This window comes from Balaenoptera ricei, chromosome 11, assembly GCF_028023285.1.
Source record: "Balaenoptera ricei isolate mBalRic1 chromosome 11, mBalRic1.hap2, whole genome shotgun sequence".
Lineage (NCBI taxonomy): Eukaryota > Metazoa > Chordata > Mammalia > Artiodactyla > Balaenopteridae > Balaenoptera > Balaenoptera ricei.
The window spans coordinates 53,872,803-53,893,316 of record NC_082649.1 but is presented as its reverse complement, the minus strand read 5'-3'; the positions used below and the strand labels follow the sequence as shown (position 1 = coordinate 53,893,316).

At 38.9% G+C, this 20,514-nt stretch overlaps 1 protein-coding gene across 1 annotated transcript in view; it reads left to right on the top strand.

The window, feature by feature from the left end:
- CMTM6 (CKLF like MARVEL transmembrane domain containing 6) overlaps positions 1–20,514 on the top strand; it is a 41,557-nt gene that overhangs the window by 17,896 nt on the left and 3,147 nt on the right. Inside the window, exons 2-3 of the mRNA XM_059939075.1 lie at positions 468–644; positions 18,271–18,369. Of these exons, the coding sequence (XP_059795058.1) occupies positions 468–644; positions 18,271–18,369 (276 nt within the window). The remainder of the gene's footprint in view (positions 1–467; positions 645–18,270; positions 18,370–20,514) is intronic.

Below are 20,514 nucleotides of genomic sequence, written 5' to 3'. Positions count from 1 at the left end.
TCTGTTTTGTTTTTTTTTTTAAAGCTTTCCGTTTCTTTTCCTTTTTTTAAAAAAATTTTATTTATTTATTTATTTATTTATGGCTGTGTTGGGTCTTCGTTTCTGTGCGAGGGCTTTCTCTAGTTGCGGCGAGCGGGGGTCACTCTTCATCGCGGTGCGCGGGCCTCTCACTATCGCGGCCTCTCTTGTTGTGGAGCACAGGCTCCAGACGCGCAGGCTCAGTAGTTGTGGCTCACGGGCCTAGTTGCTCCGTGGCATGTGGGATCTTCCCAGACCAGGGCTCAAACCCGTGTCCCCTGCATTAGCAGGCAGATTCTCAACCACTGCGCCACCAGGGAAGCCCTCATTCAGTAATCTTGTTTGCTGAGTCTCCACTTGATAAATATTTGAGTGAACAAGTGGTGTTTTCTGAATACTGTAGGTTTCCCTGAAAAAAACTTAAGCCAAATGTTTTGTTTCTTTTGTAGGTGCTGTCTCTGTTGGCCTTTATCTGTGAGGAAGTTGTGTCACAATGTACTTTGTGTGGAGGCCTTTACTTTTTCGAACTTGTAAGCTGCAGTGCCTTTCTGCTGAGTCTCCTTATGCTGATTGTGTACTGCACTCCAGTTTATGACAAAGTTGATACCGCAAAAGTCAAGTCATCGGTAAGCATGAAAAAATATAATTCCTATAACAAGAATTTAGATATTTTTGGATCTTCTGTAGTTGTATTGTTTACAGTAGTAATGCTTTCATAACTCAGTAACAGGAAAAGACTCTATCCATTGTTCCAGCTCTGCCTCTAAGCAACTCAGTTTTTCCCTGCCAGGTGGTATGGTAGAGGGGGAAGGTGAAATTAGAATGAGAGTGACAGACACTGCTGATAATTTACAGTTATTGGTGGTTTAATCTAATTCACATGAGGTATTTTGTAAAAACTAGGGTTTTGTCACTTTTGATTTCTCACATTTCAGACTGTCACTCACTGGTTCTACAGTTATTCACTGTGTGCCTATTGTAGGCCAGGCGTTATGCCGGACGTAAGAGATGGAGTAATGAACTAATGTGATATATTGATATTTTTGAAGCCTTTAAACAAAAGAACATGTAATTCTACCTGTTTTGTTTTGATTTTATTTTATGAAAGAAAGTTCTCTATAAGTGAATTTAGAAGGTATTTGTTAAATTCATTGCGCAGAAATTTCCCTTTTAATAGAAGTCTATGTGAGAATTTTATACTCACAAAATTAGAGATGTATAACTTTCTAAAGACTTAGTCTGCTGACCCTCTGTTTTTATTTGAGTATAATATGGATTTTTGAGATAACAGGTAAGATAATTTACATAGTTACTGCATTTAAGGAAGAAAGAATTGAGCAGTTTATTTCTTCAATAGCATTCAAGTTATCAGGAGTGGTTTATGAGGAATTGTAACTATCAGGGTTGATTTATGAAAGAATTCACAGTTTTGAGGGAAAAGATAAAAATTAGGGTAAATTTTAACTAATAAAAAAAGAGAGGGACTTTCCTGGTGGCACAGTGGTTAACAATCTGCCTACAAACACTTCTCCTCGGCCAACTGGCAAAAGAAGTGGCCCACACCATCGAGAGTCCCATAGTTGCTGTCGAAATAGAAGCCCAGAGAGAGCTACAGGGTGAAAATCAAAGGGAGATCAATCAAGAAAAAATGGACAAAGAAGACAGGAGATAAACAGAAAACAGGAGGAAGAAACTCTTGAGAAAAAAAACAGAAAAAAGAGAGGAATAACAGATGGAGTCGTGTGGCTGACAGGGTCTTGGTGCTCAGGCCGGGTATCAAGCCTGTGCCTCTGAGGTGGGAGAGCCAAGTTCAGGACATTGGTCCACCAGAGACCTCCTGGCTCTACATAATATCAAACGGCAAAAGATCTCCCAGAGATCTCCATCTCAACGCTAGGACCCAGCTCCACTCAACGACCAGCAACCTACAGTGCTGGATGCCCTATGCCAAACAACCAGCAAGACAGGAACACAACACCACCCATTAGCAGAGAGGCTGCCTAAAATCATAATGAGGTCACAGACACCCCCAAACACACCACCAGACGCAGTCCTGCCCACCAGAAAGACAAGATCCAGCCTCATCCACCAGAACACAGGCACTAGTCCCCTCCACCAGGAAGCCTACACAACCCACTGAACCAACCTTAGCCACTGGGGGCAGACACCAAAAACAATGGGAACTACGAACCTGCAGCCTGCGAAAAGGAGACCCCAAACACAGTAAGTTAAGCAAAATGAGAAGACAGAGAAACACACAGCAGATGAAGGAGCAAGGTAAAAACCCACCAGACCAAACAATTGAAGAGGAAATAGGCAGTCTACCTGAAAAAGAATTCAGAGTAATGATAGTGAAGATGATCCAAAATCTTGGAACTAGAATGGAGAAAATACAAGAAACGTTTAACAAGGACCTAGAAGAACTAAAGAGCAAACAAACAATGATGAACAACACAATAAATGAAATTAAAAATTCTCTAGAAGGAATCCATAGCAGAATGACTGAGACAGAAGAACAGATAAGTGACCTGGAAGATAAAATAGTGGAAATAACTACTGCAGAGCAGAATAAACAAAAAAGAATGAAAACAGTTGAGGACAGTCTTAGAGACCTCTGGGACAACATTAAACACAACAACATTGGAATTATAGGGGTCCCAGAAGAAGAAGAGAAAAAAGAAAGGGACTGAGAAAATATTTGAAGAGATTATAGTTGAAAACTTCCCTAACATGGGAAAGGAAATAGTTAATCAAGTCTTGGAAGCACAGAGAGTCCCATACAGGATAAATCCAAGGAGAAACAAGCCAAGCCACATATTAATCAAACTATCAAAAATTAAATACACAGAAAAAATACTAAAGGCAGCAAGGGAAAAACAACAAATAACATACAAGGGAATCCCCATAACGTTAACAGCTGATCTTTCAGCAGAAACTCTGCAAGCCAGAAGGGAATGGCAGGACATATTTAAAGTGATGAAAGGGAAAAACCTACAACCAAGATTAGTCTATCCAGCAAGGATCTCATTCAGATTAGACGGAGTAATTAAAACCTTTACAGACAAGCAAAAGCTAAGAGAATTCAGCACCGCCAAACCAGCTTTACAACAAATGCTAAAGGAACTTCTCTGCAGGAAACACAAGAGAAGGAAAAGACCTATAATAACAAACTCCAAACAATTAAGAAAATGGTAATAGGAACATACATATTGATAACTACCTTAAATGTAAAGGATTAAATGCTCCCACGAAAAGACATAGACTGGCTGAATGGATACATAAACAAGACCCATCTATATGCTGTCTACAAGAGATCCACTTCAGACCTAGGGACACATTCAGACTGAAAGTGAGGAGATGGAGAAAGATATATCATGCAAATGGAAATCAAAAGAAAGCTGGAGTAGCAATTCTCATATCAGACAAAATAGACTTTAAAATAAAGACTCTTGCAGGAGACAAAGAAGGACACCAAGAGATCAATCCAAGAATAAGATATAACAATTGTAAATATTTATGCACCCAACATAGGAGCACCTCAATACATAAGGCAAATGCTAACAGCCATAAAAGGGGAAATAGACAGTAACACAATCATAGTAGGGGACTTTAATGCCCCACTTTCACCAATGGACAGATCCTCCAAAATGAAAATAAATAAGGAAACACAAGCTATACATGATACATTAAACAAGATGAACTTAACCGATATTTATAGGACATTCCATCCAAAAACAACAGAATACACTTTCTTCTCAAGTGCTCATGGAACATTCTCCAGGATAGATCATATCTTGGGTCACAAATCAACCCTTGGTAAATTTAAGAAAATTGAAATCATATCAAGTATCTTTTCCGACCACAACGCTATCAGACTAGATATCAATTACAGGAAAAAACTCTGTAAAAAATACAAACCCATGGAGGCTAAACAATACACTACTAAATAACCAAGAGATCACTGAAGAAATCAAAGAGGAAATCAAAAAATGCCTAGAAACAAATGACAATGAAAACACGACGACCCAAAACCTATGGGATGCAGCAAATGCAGTTCTAAGAGGGAAGTTTATAGCAATACAATCCTACCTCAAGAAACAAGAAACATCTCAAACAACCTAACCTTACACCTAAAGCAATTAGAGAAAGAAGAACAAAAGAGCCCCAAAATAGCAGAAGGAAAGAAAACATAAAGATCAGATCAGAAATAAATGAAAAAGAAATGAAGGAAATGATAGCAAAGATCAATAAAACTAAAAGCTGGTTCTTTGAGAAGATAAACAAAATTGATAAACCATTAGCCAGACTCATCAAGAAGAAAAAGGAGAAGACTCAAATCAATAGAATTAGAAATGAAAAAGGAGAAGTAACAGCTGACACTGCAGAAATACAAAGGATCATGAGAGATTACTACAAGCAACTATATGCCAATAAAACGGACAACCTGGAAGAAATGGACAAATTCTTAGAAAAGCACAACCTTCCAAGACTGAACCTGGAAGAAATAGAAAATATAAACAGAACAGTCACAAGCACTGAAATTGAAACTGTGACTAAATATCTTCCAACAAACAAAAGCCCAGGACCAGATGGCTTCACAGGCGAATTCTGTCAAGCATTTAGAGAAGAGCTAACACCTATCCTTCTGAAACTCTTCCAAAATATAGCAGAGGGAGGAACACTCCGAAACTCATTCTACGAGGCCACCATCACCCTGATACCAAAACCAGACAAAGATGTCACAAAGAAAGAAAACTACAGGCCAATATCACTGATTAACATAGATGCAAAAATCGTCAACAAAATACTAGGAAACAGAATCCAACAGCACATTAAAAGGATCATACACCATGATCAAGTGGGGTTTATCCCTGGAACGCAAGGATTCTTCAATATACACAAACCAATCAATGTGATACACCATATTAACAAATTGAAGGAGAAAAACCATATGATCATCTCAGTAGATGCAGAAAAAGCTTTCAACAAAATTCAACCCCCATTTATGATAAAAACCCTCCAGAAAGTAGGCATAGAGGGAACTTACCTCAACATAATAAGGGCCATATATGACAAAGCCACAGCCAACATCATTCTCAATGGTGAACAACTGAAACCATTTCCAATAAGATCAGGAACAAGACAAGGTTGCCCACTCTCACTCCTTTTATTCAACATAGTTTTGGAAGCTTTAGCCACGGCAGTCAGAGAAGAAAAAGAAATAAAAGGAATCCAAATTGGAAAAGAAGAAGTAAATCTGCCACTGTTTGCAGTTGACATGGTACTATCCATAGAGAATCCTAAAGACTCTACCAGAAAACTGCTAGAGCTAATCAATGAATTTGGTAAAGTAGCAGGATACAAAATTAATGCACAGAAATGTCTTGCATTCCTATACACTAAGAACGAAAGATCAGAAAGAGAAATTAAGGAAACATTCCCATTTACCATTGTGACAAAAAGAATAAAATACCTAGGAATAAACCTACCTAAGGAGACAAAAGACCTGTATGCAGAAAACTATAAGACACTGATGAAAGAAATTAAAGATGATACAAATAGATGGAGAGATATACCATGTTCTTGGATTGGAGGAATCAACATTGTGAAAATGACTATACTACCCCAAGCAATCTACAGATTCCGTGGAATCCCTATCAAACTACCAATGGCATTTTTTCACAGAAGTAGAACAAAAAATTTCACAATTTGTATGGAAACACAAAAGACCCTGAGTAGCCAAAGCAATCTTGAGAAAGAAAAATGGAGCTAGAGGAATCAGGCTCCCTGCCTTCAGACTATACTACAAAGCTACAGTATCAAGACAGTATGGTACTGACACAAAAACAGAAATACAGATCAATGGAACAGGATAGAAAGCCCAGAGATAAACCCATGCACATATGGTCACCTTATTTTTGATGAAGGAGGCAAGACTATACAATGGAGAAAAGACAGCCTTCTCAGTAAGTGGTGCTGGGAAAACTGGACAGCTACATGTAAAAGAATGAAATTAGAACACTCCCAAACACCGTACACAAAAATAAACTCAAAATGGATTAAAGACCTAAATTTAAGGCCAGGCACTATAAAACTCTTAGAGGAAAACATAGGCAGAACACTCTATGACATAAATCACAGTAAGATCCTTTTGACCCACCTCCTAGAGAAATGGAAATAAAAACAAAACTAAACCAATGGGACTTAATGAAACTTAAAAGCTTTTGCACAGCAAAGGAAACCATAAACCAGAAGAAAAGACAGCCCTCAGAATGGGAGAAAATATTTGCAAACGAAGCAATTGACAAAGGATTAATCTCCAAAATTTACAAGCAGTTCATGCCGCTCAATATCAAGAAAACAAACAACCCAATCCAAAAATGGGCAGAAGACCTAAATAGACCGTTCTCCTAAGAAGATATACAGATTGCCAACAAACACATGAAAGTATGCTCAACATCACTAATCATTAGAGAAATGCAAATCAAAACTACAATGAGGTATCACCTCACACCAGTCAGAATGGCTATCTTCAAAAAATCTACAAGCAGTAAATGCTGGAGAGGGTGTGGAGAAAAGGGAACCCCCTTGCACTGTTGGTGGGAATGTAAATTGATACAGCCACTATGGAGAACAGTATTGAGGTTCGTTAAAAAACGAAAAATAGAACTACCATAGGACCCAGCAATCCCACTACTGGGCATACCCTGAGAAAACCATAATTCAAAAAGAGTCATGTACCACAATGTTCACTGCAGCTCTGTTTACAATAGCCAGGTCATGGAAGCAAGTTAAGTGTCCATCGACAGATGAATGGATGAAGAAGATGTGGCACATATATACAATGGAATATTACTCAGCCATAAAAAGAAACGAAATGGAGTTATTTGTAGTGAGGTGGATGGACCTAGCGTCTGTCATACAGAGTAAAGTCAGAAAGAGAAAAACAAATACCGTATGCTAACACATGTATATGGAATCTAAAGAAAAAAGAATGGTTTTGAAGAACCTAGGGGTAGGACAGGAAGAAAGACGCAGATGTAGAGAATGGACTTGAGGACACAGGGAGGCTGAAGGGTAAGCTGGGACGAAGTGAGAGAGTGGCATGGACTTATATATACTACCAAAATACATAGCTAGTGGGAAGCAGCCACATAGCACAGGGAGATCAGCTTGGTGCTTTGTGACCACCTAAAGGGGTGGGATAGGGAGGGTGGGAGGGAGACACAAGAGGGAGGAGATATGGGGATATATGTATATGTATAGCTGATTCACTTTGTTATAAAGCAGAAACTAACCCACCATTGTAAAGCAATTATACTCCAATAAAGATGTTAAAAAAAATAAAAATAATCCACCTACCAATTTGGGGGACATGGGTTCGATCCCTGGTCTGGCAAGATTCCCACATGCCGCTAAGCAACTAAGCCCGCACACCACAACTACTGAGCTCTGTGCTCTAGAGCCCGTGAGCCACAACTACGAAGCCCAAGCCCACACGCCTAGAGCCCATCCTCCGCAACAAGAGAAGCCACTGCAATGAGAAGCCTCTGCACCGCAGTGAAGAGTAGCCCCTGCTCGCTGCAGCTAGAGAAAGCCAGTGTGCAGCAGCAAAGACCCAGTGCAACAAAAATAAATAGAGAGAGAACTGGATAAATACAAAGCAGTAAGATTTTATTGTTTTAAATTAATGAGAAGCAAGCATTGGGTCCTGTATTGATCATACACCTAAGATTTACTTTTTTCTGTATACTCATTTGTACTCTTTAGTTTTGTACCATAAGAATCTATTGCCTTCTTTCACTTATTTATTTTTTTGCATTTAAAAAATTTTATTGAAGTATAGTTGATTTACAGTGTTGTGTTAATTTCTGCTGTACAGCAAAGTGATTCAGTTGTACATATATATATTCTTTTTCATTATGGTTTATCACAGATATTGAGTATAGTTCCCTGTGCTATACAGTAGGGCCTTGTTGTTTATCAATCCTATATATACTAGTTTGCATCCGCTAATCCCAAACTCTCAATCTTTCCCTTTCCCACCCTCCCTCCCCTTTGGCAACCACAAGTCTTTTCTCTAAGTCCACGAGTGTGTTTGTTTAGTAAATAAGTTCATTTGTGTTGTATTTTAGATTCCACATATAAGTGATATCATATGGTATTTGTCCTTCTCTGTCTAACCTACTTCACTTAGATGGACCTAGAGATCATCATAGTATGTTGCTGCAAATGGTGTGATTTCCTTTTTTTTATGGCTGAGTAATATTCCATCGTGTGTATGTATGTGTGTGTGTGTATACACACACACATATATATATATATATATATATATATATATATATACACACCACATTTTCTTTATCCAGTCATTTGTTGATGGACATTTAGGTAGTTTCCATGTCTTGGCTATTGTAAATAGTGCTGCTGTGAGTATTGGGGTGCATGTATATTTTTGAATTACAGTTTTGTCTGGGTGTATTCCCAGGAGTGTAATTGCTGGATCGTATGGTAACTCTATTTTTAGTTTTTTGAGGAGCCTCCATACTGTTTTCCATAGTGGCTATACCAATTTACATTCCCACCAGCAGTGTAAGAGGGTTCCCTTTTCTCCACACCTACTCCAACATTTATTATTTGTAGACTTTTTAATGATGGCTGTTTTGACCAGTGTGTGGTGGTGTACCTCATTGTAGTTTTGATTTGCATTTCTCTGATAATTAGCGATGATGAGCATGTTTTCATGTGCCTATTGGCCATCTGTATATCTTCTTTTCAGAAATGTCTATTTAGGTTTTCTCACCATTTTTTGATTGGGCTTTTTTTGTTATTGAGTTGTTTGAGCTGTTTGTATATTTTGGAAGTTAAGCCCTTGTCAGTCACATCATTTGCAAATATTTTCTCCCAGTCCATAGGTAGTCTTTTCGTTTTGTTTATGGCTTCCTTTGCTTTACAAAAGCTTGTAAGTTTGATTAGGTCCCATTTGTTTATTTTTGCTTTTATTTCTATTGCCTTGGGTGACTGGTATGATTGGTACAACTTACGTCAGAGAATGTTTTGTCTATGTTCAAGGAGTTTTATGGTGTCATGTCTCATATTTAAGTCTTTAAGCCATTTTGAATTTATTTTTGTGTATGGTGTGATGGTGTGTTCTAACTTTATTGATTTGCATGTGGCTGTCCAACTTTTCCAATACCACTTGCATTAGAAGTGTGGAGTCTTAACCACTGGACAGCCAGGGAAGTCCCTGTAGGGAGTTTTTTTTTTTTTTTTTTTTACTACAGAGTCTGTTTCACTTCTCGTGATTTGTCTGTTCAAATTATTTCTTCTTGATTCAATTTTGGTGGGCTGTATGTTTCTAGAAAGTTGTCCATTTCTTCTAGATTGTCAAATATGTTGGCATATAATTGTTCATAGTATTCTCTTATGGTTTTTTTGTATTTCTGCAGTATCACTTGTGATTTTTCCCCTTTCATTTCTTATTTCGCTTATTTGGGTCTTGTCTCTTTTCTTCTTGGTGCACCTGGCCAGAGGCTTGTCAATTCTGTTTACCCTTTCAAAGAACCAGCTCTTGGTTTTATTGATTTTTTTTTCTATTTTTTAAATCTCTATTTTATTTATTTCCTCTCTGATCGTTATTATTTCCTTTCTTCTGCTGACTTTAGGTTTTGTTTGTTCTTCTTTTTCTGATTATTTTAGGTGGTGGGTTAAGTTATTTCAGATTTTTCTTGTTTCTTAAAGAAGGCCTGTGTCACTATGAACTTTCTTCTAAGAACTGCTTTTGTTGCATCCCACAGATTTTGTTTATCATTTTTGGCTGCACTACACGACTTGTGGGATCTTACTTCCCTGATCAGGGATTGAACCCGGGCCCTCAGCAGTGAGAGCATGGAGTCCTAATCACTGGACCACCGGGGAATTTCCCCATAGATTTTGTATGGTTGTGTTTTCATTGTCATTTGCCTCAAGGTATTTTTTAATTTCTTCTTTGATTTCACCATTGACCCATTGGTTATTTTAGGAGCACGTTGTTTAGTCTCCATGTAATTGTTTTTTTTCTTGTTTCTTTTTCTGTTGTTGATTTCTAGTTTCATGCTGTTGTGGTCAGAAACGATGCTTGAAATAATTCCTATACCCTTAAATTTGTTGAGGCTTGTTTTGTGCCCTAGTATGTGGTCAATCCTAGAGAACGTTCCATGTGCGCTTGAAAAGAATGTGTATTCTGCTTTTTGGGGGTGTAATGTCCTGAAAATATCAACTAAGTCTAACTGTTCTATTGTATCACTTAGGATCTCTGTTGCCTTATTCATTTTCTGTGTAGAAGATCTGTCCCTTGATGTGAGTGGGGTGTTAAAATATACTATTACTGTACTCCTGTCAGTTTCTCCCTTTAGGTGTGTGTTTGTATTATGTATTTGGGTGCTCCTATGTTGGGTGCATATATGTTGACAAGTGTAATATCCTCTCCTTGTATTGATCCTGTTATCATTATATAGTGTTCTTTATCTTTCTTTATAGCCTTTGTTTTAAAGTCTATTTTGTCTGATATGAGTATTGGCAACCCCCACTTTCTTGTCATTTTCGTTTGCACGAAACATCTTTTTCCAACTCCTCACTTTAAATCTAGGTGTGGCCTTTGCCCTAAAGTGGGTCATTTTTTTAAAAAATTATTTATTTATTTGTTTTTGGCTGCGTTGGGTCTTCGTTGCTATGCACGGGCTTTCTCTAGTTGTGGCAAGCGGGGGCTACTCTTTGTTGCGGTGCGTGGGCTTCTCATTGCAGTGGCTTCTTTTGTGCAGAGCACAGGCTCTAGGCACGTGGGCTTCAGTACTTGTGGCACGTGGGCACACTAGTTGTGGCTTGCGGGCTCTAGAGCACAGGCTCAGTTGTTGTGGTACACAGGCTTAGTTGCTCCGCGGCATGTGGGATCTTCCTGAACCAGGGCTCGAACCTGGGTCCCCTGCGTTGGCAGGTGGGTTCTTAACCACTGTGCCACCAGGGAAGTCCCTAAAGTCGGTCTCTTGTAGGCAGCATAGTGTATGTAGGCTCTTGTTTCATCCAGTCTGCCACTCTGTGTCTTTTGATTGGAGCATTTAGTCCATTGACATTTAAAGTAATTATTGGTAGATACGTATTTATTGCCATTTTAAACCTTGTTTTCCCATTGATTTTATATTTCTTCTTTGTCCCTTTTTGTTTTTCCTTTTGTGGTTTGAAGACTTTCTTTGGTATTATGCTTATGTTCTCTTCTTTTTGGTGTTTGTGAACCTATTGTGTGTTTTTGATTTGTGGTTGCCCTGTTTTTCAAGTATATTAACCCTTCCCATTTGCTTTAGACTGGTAATCATATAGGTTCGAACACATTCTAGAAAAAAAAAAATTACATTTTCTTACTTTCCTCCCCCACATTTGATGATTTTGATGTCCTCTTTTACATCTTCATGTTCTTTTTTTTTTTTTTTTTTTTTTTGGCTGTGTTGGGTCCTCGTTTCCGTGCGAGGGCTTTCTCCAGTTGCGGCAAGCGGGGGCCACTCCTCATCGTGGTGCGCGGGCCTCTCACTATCACGGCCTCTCTTGTTGCGGAGCGCAGGCTCAGTAGTTGTGGCTCACAGGCCCAGCCGCTCCGCGGCATGTGGGATCCTTCCAGACCAGGGCTCGAACCCGTGTCCCCTGCATTAGCAGGCAGACTCTCAACCACTGCGCCACCAGGGAAGCCCCATCTTCATGTTCTTCCTTTTGCTGTTCTTTGTGGTTATCATCACTTTCACAGAAAATTTTGATTTTCCTCTTTTAAATCTGTATACGAGCTTACTTAAGTGATTTACTTTCTGATTAGGATATTCTCTTTCCTATAGATTTTTCTTTTCTGTTTAGAGAAGACCTTTCAATATTTCCCTTAGGATGGGTTTGGTATTGCTGTATTCTTTTAGTTTTTGTTTGTCTGAGAAATTCTTTATTTTTCCTTCTATTCTAAATGATAATCTTGCTGGGTAGAGTATCCTAGGTTGCAGATTTTTCCCTCTCAGGACTTTGAATGTATCTTGCCACTCCCTTCTGGCCTGCAACATTTCTTTGGTTTTTTTTCCATAGACACCTTTTTTTGGGGGGGCGGGGGGGGCTGCATTGGGTCTTCGTTGTGGCATGTGGGATCTTCATTGCGGCATGCAGGATCTTCTTTTGTTGTGGCGTGTGGGCTCTTCGTTGCAGCGCATGGGCTTCTCTCTAGTTGTGGTGTGCGGGTTTTCTCTCTCTAGTTGAGTTGCACAGGCTCAGTAGTTGTGGTGTGCGGGCTTAGTTGCCCCACGGCATGTGGGATCTTAGTTCCCCGACCAGGGATCAAACCTGTGTCCCCTGCATTGGGAGGCAGATTCTTTACCACTGGACCACCAGGGAAGTCCCTGGCCTGCAGCATTTCTGTAGAGAAATATGTCTTGGTGTAGGTCTGTTTGGGTTTATCTTGTTTTGGACCCTCTGTGCTTCCTGTACCTGGATATCTGTTATCTTCTTTAGGTTTGGGAAGTTTTCAGCCATAGCATCTTCAATTCCCTTTTCTCTTTCTTCTCCTTCTGGGATCCCTGTTATGCGTAGATTGGCATGCTTTGTATTATCCCACAGGTCTCTTATGTTGCTTTCGTTTTTTTTCATTTGCCTTTCTGTCTGCTGTTCTGATTAGGTGCTTTCCATTATTCCATCTTCCAGGTCACTTGTTCTTCTGCATTATTCGTTCTACTATTCATTCATTGCCTTTAGCTCAACTTTCATCTCAGTGAATGAGTTCTCTAATTTTTCTTGGTTCCTTTTTATAGTTTCTATTTCTTTTTATAGTAATCTGCATTTCTATAAATAGTCCTTAACTTCTTCAGTGTTTTCATTATCTCCTTTTTGAACTCGATATCTATTAGACTGAAGAGGTCTGTTTTGTTGTTTGTTCTTTCAGGGGAATTCTCTTGATCTTTTAATTGGGAGTGGTTCCTCTGCTTCTTCATTTTACTTATATTTCTCTTGCTCTATGAGTTGAGGACAAACAATTATCTACTGTGGTTTGGAGGGCTGTTTTTATGTGGGAGTGTTCCTGTGTAGCCTTTGTGGGTTTGATATTTTTTGGTGCGAGGGCTGTTTTTAGCTTGGATGCCTGCCACCTCTTTCCTCAGTGTGTGCTGGCTGTTGTTATCCCCTTGCTAGGAGGTGTGACTGGTGTTGTGGTGACCAGAACCTGCACTGGATATTGAGTGGGGCCTCCTCCTTGCTCTGTGGTTTTCACTGCTCTATCAGGCTGGGTTTGTTCCCTAGTTGTTGGAGTAGAAGCTCCCAGGTGCATTTCTGAGTGATGGTGCAAGGTAGGTGGGATTGGCGTGTTCCCATTGGGAGCGGAGCCACTGACTATTCCTCTGCCAGAGCTGTTCACAGGTGAGTGTGCTCACCTGTCACCCGTTGTGCGGGCTCACAAAGTACACTGTTGTTGGCACTGCCCTTGCCCCAGTCTCAACCTTGGGAATGCCATCAGTCAGCCCTGGTGTCCCTCTGGCCTTGTTTTCACAAGGCCACCAGCGCAGATCCACTGAAGTCAGGTTCCAGGACTACAGTAGTTGTGCACCTGGACCTGCTGTGGGGGCTATGGAGGCAGCTCAGACCCTGGCCCAGCCCAGTCCCTACATGCATGTGCCCACAAAGCCCACAGCTGCTAAGGCCAGATCTGTCCCAGCCATGGGAGGACCCGTTGTCCCTCGGATGTCCTGCAGGTGCTGAATTTACACAGCTGGCAGCGGAGGTGTAAGTCTGTGGCTTGCACAGCTGCAGGGAGAGATTTCAGCCCTACTTCCTAAGTCGCGTGGCCGCTGGGGTCCAGCTGTGGTTTCAGCTCTGCCTCTGTGTGTGGGCAACCCACTGGCGTTTGCTCCCAGAGCCCGCTGAGGCAGCGGCTGGGACGCTGGAGCCTGTCAAGGCAGGAGCCCCCAAGGCGGTGGCTGGGGTGCACTCCCCTGGAGCCTGCGGAGGTGGGGGCTGGCACGTGAGAAAGAGGCTGCTATGGCGGCCTCCATCCCCTCCTCGTGCGCCACTTAACGATGGCAGTTCACTTCTGTGACAGGCCTGGGCTTCTTCCGCAAACATCCCCGGTTGCGACCGCACCACACTCCAGCCCCTTCAGGCTGTTTCCACACAGCCAACAGCAGCCCTCTCCCTGTTCTGTCCTCTAAACCCTGAGTTTCAGCACCCAGGCCCTGCCCGTACCAGCAGATGTGTGTCTCAGGCTGGGATGCGCAGGGCGGTGGCACGGCCGTCTGTGCAGGTCTCTGTTTGTTCTGCCTGCCACAGACCAGTTGTTGCACTCTCCTCTGCACCTCTGAAGCTCCCTTTCTGTCCTGGTTGATCTCCCTGCCAGTGAGGGGGCATCCCAGGGTGCAGGAACCTTCCCTTTTTCCAGCTCCCTCCCATGGCCGCAGATCCCGTCCTGCTTTCCCTTTTTTTTTTCCCTTTTGTCCTACCTGGTCACATGGAGATTTTTCCTGTCCTTTCAGGTGTTTGAGGTCTTCTGCTGGTGTTCAGTAGGTGTTCTGTGAGAATTGTTCCATTTGTAGGGGTATTTTTGGTGTATTTGTGGAAGGAGGTGAGTTCCACGTCCTTCTACTCTGCTGTCTTGATTGGAGCTCCTATTCCCTTCTTTTAAAATAATTCTTTAAGCATGAAATATTGCCATTTGCAGTAATATGTTAGTTACTGGACCTAGAGAATATTAAACTTAGTGAAGTAAGTCAGAGAAAGACAAATACTATATGATATCACTTATATGTGGAATCTTAAAAATAATACAAAAGAATCTGTATACAAAACAGAAACAGACTTAACAGACATAGAAAACAAACTTATGGTTACCAAAGTGGAGAGGGAAGGGAGGAGGGAACAAATTAGGGGTGTGGGATTAAGAGATACAAACTACTATACATAAAATAGATAAGCAAAAAGGATTTACTGTGTAGCACAAGGAACAATATTCAATATCTTGTAATAACCTATATAATAACCTATAATGAATATAATCTGAAAAAATATAACTGAATCACTTTGCTGTATACTTGAAGCTAACACAATATTGTAACTCAACTATACTTTAATAAAAAATACATATATATATAATGATTCTTTTAAGTTTGAAAAATTAAAAAACAAAAAGTTGATACCAAACAGCTAAAAAAATAACTTTGAAAAACAGGTAGAGTCTGAGTCAAATCCATTAAGACTTTGATGAACACATACATGCAGTTCTTGGTATGGCCAATATATGGCAGTTCCCATTATCTTACCCGATAATAGCTGCTGTCAGTGTTTACTGTGTGCCAGGCACTTTATGTGCTGTGATTTAGAATCTTCACACCTCAATGCTCCATTTTTCTGTTGAGGAAACTTAGGTTGAGAGTGGTTAAGTAACTTGTCCAAAGTTACACAGTGAGGGTAAAAATAAACAGATTTGAACCCAGGAAAGTTCTCACACTCTGAAGTCTACCATGTGGCCTAGGCAGAACGCTGCTAGAACCACTGCCCTAGTATATTTAGATGCTATCATGGCACATATCGTCACCACAAGAGTCTTTGTATAGCAGTGACAACAGAACCCATTTGTTTTATGAAATACGTATTAAGAAGAGGATGCGGAGAATATCTTAGAATTTTTGTTAATTATATTTTTAATCTGTGAAAAGTCTTCCTTTTTACAGATTAGTATGTGATAAGATTTGGTCAAGGGAAAAATTCAGTAGCATCTGAGCTGGTTGATTTGTAGCTTGAATGTGTAAATTCATATTTTAAACATTAAAGATTGAAAATATTTTTTTCATTTCTTATCTCAACAGCAAAATAGCACTACTTTCCATAAAAATATTTTTAGAAATGTTTATAGTTTTTTAGTGCTGCATCTGTAGCGTTTAAGAACATTGATCTTTTTGACAAGAAACAATATATTTCCCAGTTTAGTATAATGGTCAAACTAAGCAAAATGTAAAGCACTTATTACATCAAATTTGAGCATTTAAAAAGTTATTTTAGAGTAAATACTGATTTTAAAATACTGAGGAAAAAAAGAAAAATTAGTCATTTCATCCTAAAATAGCTTTTGTAAATATTTTACTGTATGTCTTTTGGGTCTTATAGAAAGTTTTAAACATAGTTATAATTGTAGAGTATGTATGTTCTACTTTTCACCTAACATCGTAAGGAAGTCATGTTTGCTTGAATGGTTTAAAAATTACTTTTACTGTCTGCTTAGTAATATACTTAAATTAAAAAAACCTTTATGTAAGGAGTTTTCTGTTATAGAGAAAATGTTTTGAGTGTGTGGTGGTGGTAGTGTCTAGGGAGGAACAGTAATCTTTTTGGAAAGAGAATCTTTTCTATCCCATGCTCTTGCGGGTCCCATTGTATCAAGAATAACAATAGCCAATGTTTATGGAACATTTATTGTGTTTCTGGCACTGATCTGATCACTTTCCATGGATTAACTCTAATCTATAGAATCACCTATGAATACGATATTGTTACTACTCTCATTTTGCAGATGAAGAAACAAAGGCACACAGACCTTAGGTAACTAATTCAGTCATGTAGCTAAGAAGTAATATTACTGGAATGTGAACTCAGGTAGTCTCGCTCTAGAACCCGTGTTTATTGAATACTACATTATTTTGTCTCAAAATGATTGTCTTGTTTAAATACCTCCTTGAGTGTACTCCAAATATTAGTAAATAGAGTTTTATATTTGTATATAACAGATTTAAATAATATTCAATTCAAAGGAATAGGAAAAAAGAAAGTGCTGCAGAAAAACACCTCTTTTAGAAGCAAAGAGGCAATCTCTGCAATTTCTTGTAAGTGTTAAGTGAACTAACAAAATAGTGAATTCTGTTTTGGGTAGTTTTACTGATACTAGGTTTAGTGGAGATTGCATTTCAGAAAACTCAAAAAGTATCAGACTTAAAACACTTCGGAGTGGCTGTCATTTTTCCAGTTTCTCCTCTGAATCAAGTATGTATGTCAAGCACTGTTTTCAGTTGGCATTTGAGAGCGAGCCTCCTGAGGTGATGCCTGAGAGAGCACTTGCAAACCATGAAGAATTCCATTGCTGTAAACTGCATTATGATGAGATGTGGATGCTTTTATGTAGTAGATAATCTCATCATACAAGCTCATGTTGGATTACCCACTTGGCACAATTGAAAACGACATGCTATTCCAAGAAAGCCTAAGTGTCTTTAGTTAATGATGGGTGATCCTTTTGAGCCTCTCTTTTCCAAAGTGCTTTAAAAGCACTGAAGTACTCTCAGAGAGGCCATCCTAGCATGGATTATGTTGAAAGGGAAGAAAAATGCTGTTCTTTGCTGGAAGTAATGTGGGATTTAATAAATCCTTTGGCTTTGATCTTAATATGTCCTAGAGAGGGGACTTCCCTGGTGGTCCAGTGGCTAAGACTCCATGTTGCCAGTGCAGGTGACCCGGGTTCGATCCTTGGTCAGGGAACTAGATCCCACATGCCGCAACTAAAGATCCTGCACGCGGCAACGAAGATCCCACGTGCTGCAACTAAGATCCGGTGCAGCCAAATAAATAAATGAATATTTTTTAAAAATTAATACATCCTAGAAAAAAAGATAAGCACACACATGCATGACCTTTGGGGAACTGTTTTTATTTTATTTCATTTTTATTTATTTATTTGCAATAGAATATAATTGATTTTACAATATTAGTATCAGGTGAACAACATAGCAATTCAATATTTTTATAGATTATACTCCATTTAAAGTTAGTTACCAAATAACGGCTAGATTTTCCTGTGCTGTACAATACATCCTTGTTGCTTATTTATTTTATACGTGATAGTTGGTACTTCTTAATCCTCTTCCCCTATCTTATCCCTCCCCTTTCCCCACTGGTCACCACTAGTTTATTCTCTGTGTCTGTGGGTCTTTGTTACTCATTTGTTTACTTTTTAGATTCCACAATAAGTAATAATGGAGAACTATTTTTATTAAAACATTATCTTGTGATGTACTCTCTGAATATGCCCTGTCCAGAGTGTGCGTACTGTTCCTTTACAGGGTATTTTATCAAATACCAGGCTTATTGAAAAGTTAGAAGTTGAAGTATGTAAGTTTGAGTCAAGAAAAAAAAGTCACTGAAGTTTTTTAAAAGTTAAAAATTAAAACATTTGTTTTCAGCCACCCTAACCATGCTGTATTCCTTGTGTTTTATGTGTATGTATAGGATTTTTATATTACTGTGGGAACAGGATTGGTGTTTTTGGTGGCATCCATCTTTTTCTCTTTGACACATGACAGTACCACGGCTGAACTTGCTGCAATTGTAAGTAACTTTTATCTTTGCTTATTTTTATTTGCTTAGAAATATGGAATTTGGAAAGTACTTGACAGGTTATACAGTAAGGGAGAGTGGTTTGTCTTTTAACTTATTTTTTAGTGTAATTTGATTAGAGGCCTAAAAGCAAATAAATATGATAGCCTTAAAAACCTAGAACCTGTCTTTAGAATTTGACTGAGTTTTGTTAACAAAAATCCATTGAAGCCACATATGAACTTTATTGCTAATGGAAGTGGTAAAATTGACTTGATTATCTTACATTTCTCCCCTTTTTGGTTCAACAGAAACACATCTACATATCAGGTGCTGTTTTAGGTGTAGAGAATAGACAGGAGAAATGACCCCAAAGTTCAGCCTAGTATAAGAGATAGATAAGTAAATGTTTTTATCTGAAATCCTTGAGGGACCAAATGTTTTTTAGAATTCAGAATATTCTGCATTTTAGAAAGGTAATACTGTGCATATACTGTATTACACACCTTCAGAGGGCCTGGGCAGCACCTTGTAATCCAACATATTAATATTTCTGAAGCATCTGAATATTCACAGTAAAAAGATAGGTAAAGACTGTAAAGAGTTTTACGTTGTGTCAATTTTGAGCCAAGTGAATCATGAAACTTCGAGTTTTTGTTGCCTTTTGGACTTCAGAATTACAAATCAAGGATCATGGACTTAATTGGTGCCAGTGCTGTGAACATGAACAACTAACAACTGGTTAACAAACCTCTTACTAGTCAGCTGATTTCCAATTAATGCTTTGTTCATAAGAAAATTGAAGTTGTAATTAATTGAACTGTCAGCTAATAGATCATTAAAACTGCTTTTTATGATAGAACAACTCAAAAGGAGTTCAGAGAATTAGATGGCTATAACATATCTACCTATTTATGTGAACACGGTTTCTTAGTACTTAATGTGTAAAAACAAAACAATAAAATTAATGCCGAACCTTGATGCATTCTAGCAGTAAGTAATATTTAGTCATGGATACATGAAACAGCTGAAGAGAAAAAAAGCCTTATGCTTAATTTGTTTGTAATCATATTTTTGTTGCAGAAGAGTATGATAGGGTGAATCAGTAAAATACTTCCTAGTATAAAAATGTATTACTATAAAATCCTGTGGAGGAAGTAAAATAAAGTTGAGGAAATGTTGAGTTCGTGGGGGGAAAAGAAAGCATGTCCTAAAATTACCAGCTATTAAAAAAAAAGCTTATTTGTGTGTTTTAATTAGGTGGTGTGTCAGAATATTACAGTATTCAGATTTCATTAGATATATTTAAGAGTGACTGGTGGTTTAAAAGCTCAGTATTTATAATATGCTGGAAATTACCTCTTGCAACTATTTAAATTATGAAAATTATATAGACTTAAATGAGTGAGGGAGTCCACTTTTTTAAAAATTATGATGTGAACAGAAGAGCTAGAAGATCATTTGGGTTATATGCATAGAGGGTCCTGTATGGACCGGAGCTCTCTAAGGTGGTCAGAGATGTCTTCGTAGACAAGATGACATCTGATCTGCCTTTAAAGTGTCAAATAAATTTGCCAGTCAAATAAGGGGACAGATGCCATCAAGCCAAAATACAGACTCCAGAGTGAAGAAGGGACTTGGGTTTCGAGGGGTGGAATTGATAATTACATTTTGGTTGGATGTGTTGGGGACATCCAGTTGAATTAATGAATTAGGAGCTCCGTTTGCTTTACAGTGAAATGAGGCAGAATGGAGGGATGGGGTGTGAAGGGCGAGAGACTGCAGCAAACGACGACAAAATGTTAAACTTCATGGAGATGGAGCCTTAGAATTGAGACTTTAGCCGTGACCTACATCGATTTTCTCTTTTTACAGAGCACTTCTTTGGCCCCCTTCCTTAAGGGTTTTGCTAGTGAAGAAGCTAAATTTGCACCATGGTCTTCTGTCTCTTGACAGAATTCTCAGAATGTTTGATTAGATGTTAGAAGAGTACAATGAGGAAGAAGTGATTTAAGGAAGAGGAAGTGTAGGTAGTGGCGTCATGTTGCTGTGTCATTACAGTGTGACAGCGAGCTGGAAAATATTTTTTAGGTAATTGAACCATTTAACCTAAAAGTATCTTCCAAATAGAATTTCTGTTTTGATACAAATAACCTT